Source organism: Squalius cephalus, assembly GCF_949319135.1.
Source record: "Squalius cephalus genome assembly, chromosome: 21".
In the NCBI taxonomy this organism is placed as follows: Eukaryota; Metazoa; Chordata; class Actinopteri; order Cypriniformes; family Leuciscidae; genus Squalius; species Squalius cephalus.
In genome coordinates, this window is record NC_137142.1 from 25,100,032 (window position 1) to 25,105,746 (window position 5,715).

At 37.2% G+C, this 5,715-nt stretch overlaps 1 protein-coding gene across 1 annotated transcript; it reads left to right on the forward strand.

The window, feature by feature from the left end:
* Positions 1-3,576: 3,576 nt before the first annotated feature.
* Positions 3,577-4,698, forward strand: apcs (amyloid P component, serum). Its single transcript, XM_079855941.1, has 2 exons — positions 3,577-3,727; positions 3,972-4,698. Exons 1-2 carry the CDS (start codon positions 3,670-3,672, stop codon positions 4,643-4,645), a joined length of 732 nt encoding a protein of 243 aa, XP_079712067.1. The 5' UTR covers positions 3,577-3,669; the 3' UTR covers positions 4,646-4,698.
* The last annotated feature ends 1,017 nt before the right edge of the window (positions 4,699-5,715 follow it).

The following is a 5,715-nucleotide window of genomic DNA, read 5'->3' on the forward strand; positions in this document are numbered from 1 at the left end:
CCACCTAAGAACATAAAACATGGACAGTCACAATTTGTATAAAGTCGATCGCTGTTCCTGGTCAATCTGTTGTACTCAGTTCTCTCTCTCTTTCTCTCTCTTAGCCCATCCCATCCTCTCTTTCTCTCGCTGTTCTGTTTTTTAAGAGGTTTTGTTGATGTTGTTGATGCAATGAAACTAAGTGGTCTTGGTGTACTCGAGTTTCTGTCTCTTCCCTCCTGATTTTGCATTGGAAGATGAAACGTGAAAGAAATGCAAGAGTGCCTCGGATTCATTGCAGCATTCCCATGTGATGTTGTGCCGTCTACGCAACCGCTGGTGTTTCGAGGGCCAGAAATCATAAGGACTCCTGTCACAGCAGTAGAGATTAATCTTATCTGTGCGTATGTGTACTTAAAGATGCAGTGTGCACCATCCATTGCTCACTGGTACACACAAAAACAGCAAAAGTGAGAACAAGACACTATAGAGATGTGGTCACTGTTTATTTACACAAATTGTCTTCTGTCTATCTTTTATTTTAGATGACGTTTTGGTGAAAATTAGATTCTCACAAATTGTGCTTGTCCTCTGTAGTTTTTCTATAGCATCATTGCCCCGTCTGTAGGTCAAACATATCAAAAAAACATTTGCAAAACATCTAGTCACAGGAAGTGAAAGGTGGGTTTAGAGGGGAGTTTAATTATAAAAAATGTCCAGCCCAAGCTTAACTGAATGACCAAAATGACAGTAGCTAGTCTGATAAGACAGTGGCTGCACGTGTGAATGCGTAATGCTGTTTGTTTGTCTTTGTTTGAACATGAGGATGAGGTCACAGGTTGACTGGATGGATATGTCAATAGAACTGGGGTTTCTTAACTCCTATGGCACAGATTACAGAGAAAACATGGACTTAGGTTAGAAAGCTATTGATTTTTGCGTAATCGGACAGTATGTCAAGGTTCTATTTTACAATTGCTTATACAAGTATCTGTAAATTGCACATCACCACTCACCAGGCTAAACCAACCGGCATCCGCGTATCTATCAAGTGTATATTGCCTTTCTGATGTTGCTTTGACAGGGATTTTCATACTTCGGCCCAAACTAAACATGCAGACTAGTCATGTATGTATTATATACTGTAGCCAGTTTTTTGTACTGTATGTCTATACAAAAGTTACTGAAAGAGTCAGTATCAGTGATCCTGCGCCATAATTACTTCAAATCAGTGAGAATTCTATATGTCAGTATGAGGCATGTGCAGTTAAACCACCTCAGCGGTACACGTTAAAAGAGTCTATGACATGCTGCTTTGGTCCATGTGGCATTTTGAACAACAAAAAATAATAATAATGTATTGTTGTACTTCATGTTATTTACAGAACATTTTAAGTGCTACATAAAATGAAAAAAAAAAAAAAACACAAACATATGTATACTTCAACATGAACTATGTTTATAGAGCCTGCTATATTTGAATTGGGATCTGGTTGTACAATGTATTATCATATTGGATGAGGATTTATTGTTTTTCTCAGTAACTATATATACAGTATATATTTTTGTTTAGAGATAACAGTACAAATTGAAGACTTACATCTGTTATTATTGCTGTCCAGTAGTATCTCAAATGAAGGAAATGTACAACAGCCATTTATTTACTATAACACTATGCTATTGTTTTATGGTAAGCCAAAAAGAAAAAGGAAAGAAACTCTTATTTTTGTATCTTTTTGCATTATGGGTTTATTTATTGTAATGTTGTCTTTTCTGCTGGTAAGCAGTACAGGAACTTTAAAAGTATGAACATTAAAAAACCAAGCATGAGAGATGGAAATGCAATAAAGGCTGTTGGTATTGTGGATTCTACGCAGGCATTCTGCGGTGGGCTGGTGTTTCTGGCTTTGAACGCAACACAAAGTTGCTGTATGCTTCAGATGGGAGCAGGAAAGTAAGAATCCCACATTGTAAAATCTATATTTCTCTATATTCACATCTTATTGCTCCACAGCATTTAAAATGCAAATACAAGACTCCTCCACAATCTGTCACATTTCTTCTTAGCTTGTGAAAATGTAAAAAGTATTCTATGAAACCGATTACAGATGTTGACACATTCACCTTTGTTGTTGTCTCTTCTTGTGATGAGTGTTTCATTTTGTTTTGTTTTTTATGTGCAGGATGTATAAGAATAATTTAGCCTAAATAGCCAAGGCAATGGTTTTGTTCACAAAAGGAGACAGCAGTACATCAGTGAAAACTGCTTTGAGGGCTACATAATAAATCAAAATAAAAAGCCATTGTGGCTTTGTGCAATAACCATATCATAACACGCAGAGATTTAATGAATTCGATGAAAAGTCTGTTGCGCTGTGTTTCAGAGTGAACCGCGGCACTGTGTTCATTTACATGCGTTCAGCTTATGTTGCGGTTCAGAGTGGCTCGGCTCACAGTGAATGCTGCAAACTTATAATGAGCATGCATTTTGCAAACAAAATAAAGTTACATTAAAATATAATTTTTTGTATTTTACAGAACAACTGTGTTATTACATGTATCCTTAGTGTTTTCATCTTCATTTTTATAATTAGAGTTAAAGCTATAATAAATGATCTATTATTCAAACTGAGTTGCTGTAAAACACCAGTGTGACTGTGATGTTGACTGAGACACAATCATAACAAAAAAAAAAACTTTTTTTTTTACTCTATTCAGTTTGATCACTGAAAGAGGTATTAGTTGGTTCTTATAAAGACTGAACCCAGCTGTTTTCACTCTTAAAAAGCAACTCCATTGGCTCCAATTTTAGTTCTTATCCCAGATCGCAATTGCAGCCCAGGCTCATAAGAAAAACGTTAGTGGCAAAATATTTGCAAAACGCAATACGTTGCGTCGTTTCACAGTTTCAGAGTGAAATGTCCGGTGAGTGGCGCTAAAAGCGTGTTTAGTTTTTTTTTCCGGAACTGATGATCTTGAATATGGCACCATTTTATTACGCTGGAGTTTATACGTATCGCAGCAGTTCTGAATTGAAGCTTAATATGCTCCATTTTAAAATAATGCACACCTACACTAAACCCTAAACCTACCAGATAGTGTTAACAAAAGCAAATGTGACAAAAACGCCAAAGCAAACGTAACCATGGCATTTTAGCTCGTTTTTGAACTCTTCCCAGACAGCAACATGGTGTCGGCCCACATCCGGCACGCGTGGAATCCGCATGTACCGGATATGGGCCGACACTATGTTGCTGTCTAGGTTGTCTTTGAGCTCTCTTATATCGTGACTCGTCTCCACATCACAAGTACAATTCTGCACCAGCTGAGCTATCAAGCAAGCTTAGTAGCCTACGCTCAAACCGAACATACTGTATATGGAGCTGGTTACGTGATAAGAAACTCCAAAGTATGTTTACAAATCATGCACTATGAAAAAAAAAAAAAAAAAACATGGTGTTTTGAGGTAATAACATTTGTGCAAGGAACATTGTGAGCCTGTGTTGCATAAGGTAGTTGTTTGGCAGCCCAAATCGTGCAGCCCCCCTCCTTAACTACACTTGTGACTGAACTGCCGAATCAGCACTGACATGCTGTGTCCTCCTCACTACGGTAGTGTAGTATAAAAAGAGTCGAGTGAAGAGCTCAGGTAGGCTACCTCTCTCGTGCTTGACTCGACCCAAGACGACCATGCAGAGGCTCGCTTCATACGTTGTCTTTATTGTCTGTTGCGGTCTGGCGTTATCCCGTAAGTACTAGCAATGTAATACTAACAATACGATTTTTAAAATGCAGAGGTCATCTAATTAAGACCTCTGGGCAAAGAGAATTAATTTCGACTGCTTTCATTATTTCATCTCATTTTTGCCTTTGCATATTTGCTCTTTAATCAACTACTGTAGTATCATGGGTCAACCAGTGTGGGTTCACATTGTTTGAAAGAGTTTTTAATGACATAGAATCATAGAAACATCTTATTACATGAACAACAGAGCCGAAACCAGACCAAAAATGTTTGAGGGAGAAGGTCATCACATTCCCGCAACTGACCACCAGAAGCTGGGCAAAGCTGCACCCGAATGAATCCATGGATATGTCTGCAGTCACCGTGTGTTTGAGATTCTACTCTGACCAAGTGACCGGCCAGCCATCTCTGTTTTCTCTGGCCACGCCATCCACCCCTCAAGACTTTTCTTTATCTTGGTCAGCTGACCTCAAACAATACCAGATGGTGATTCATAACAACCCTTTTCAATTCAAAGGGTTGACATTCAATTTAAATCAGTGGAACTCGTTGTGTGCGACCTGGGATGCCAGCAGTGGTCTTGCACAGATGTTTGTGAATGAAGTAGCCAGCATTAGGAAGGAGAGCCTGGGAGGCCCTAAGACTTCTTTTAAAGGAGCGCCTGTCATAATACTCGGCCAGTATCAGACCCAATATGATGGAGGGTTCCAGCAAGTCAATGTCTTCACAGGTTTTATATCAGATGTGCACATGCACAAACAAGTCCTTTCCACCCGTCAGATTAAGACCTACATGGAGGGAAAGAAATACAAACATGGTGATTACATTAACTGGCACAATCTGAAATTCACCATTGCTGGGTCTGCACAAGTGGAAGAAAAGCAGCAAGTAACCTTCCATACCAAAGAAGAGCAGATATAGTGTGCTGCTGTGTTGTAATGTCATGAGAAATGAATAAACATTTTGACAGTGAATTCTCTGCTGTTTTTTTTTTTTAAATATTGACCAAATAAGAGCAGTCTAACAGACTTGGGTTTCATATTTTGGTGCAGTTTAATGATCAGCTTGAGTAAAGTTGCCACAATGGCCTTGAGTTCTAAATTATTCCCACTCACTCACTCACTCACTCACTCCCTACCCACATAATGACTAACTGATAGAGTGGCAGCACTTACCACTCATTTTGTAAAATGACCCACGCAAGTTAATTTGATCAACTAGCAACATTCTGAATGTGAGGTTTACTTTTTTTGTACTCTCAAAAAATCATTATTGTGTTGAACTTAACTTCCCTAATTTGTCAACCTGCATTTTTCTTTATTTACTTACAAACAAGCAAGTACAGGTACAAAATTACTATTTACTATTTATGAAAATCTTAAACATTGGAAAGCAACTAATTAAATAAGTTAAAGTATTAACATTACTAAAACAAAAACTGGAATCAAAATAAATTAAAGCTACAGTAATATAAAATAACTAATAAAAATGAAAAAAAGAACATAAAAAAACTATTTAAGCTCAAACTGAAATTAAAATGAAAACTGAACATATAAAATGAAAAAGAAATGAAAATATTAATAAATACTATAAATATTACAAAAATAACACTTCTTAATAATAACCTGAGACAGGAGAAAATGCACTGGTTTGCTGAGTCCACATTACAAATGTCCTCTTTAAACGTCCATCAGCATGTCTCCAGAAAAAAAAAAACAGGAAAATACAGGAAACGAAAAAACAGTCAAATTAAATGACATTTTTGGGTAAAAATTTTAAGGTGCATTTAATAGGCTTTATAACGAACGTCACATGAACTAACAAATAAACAGGTCTCATTGCATCCGCGTGTCAGAGAAGTGTTAACAGCTACGACAGCAGTATCTGTGGACTTTTAAGGTGATCAGCTAACCTATTATTTTTATGGTTGGCGTGTTATTACATTTTAATGACCGAATGTTAGTGTGAAGAAGAAAAAAAAAAAAACATTC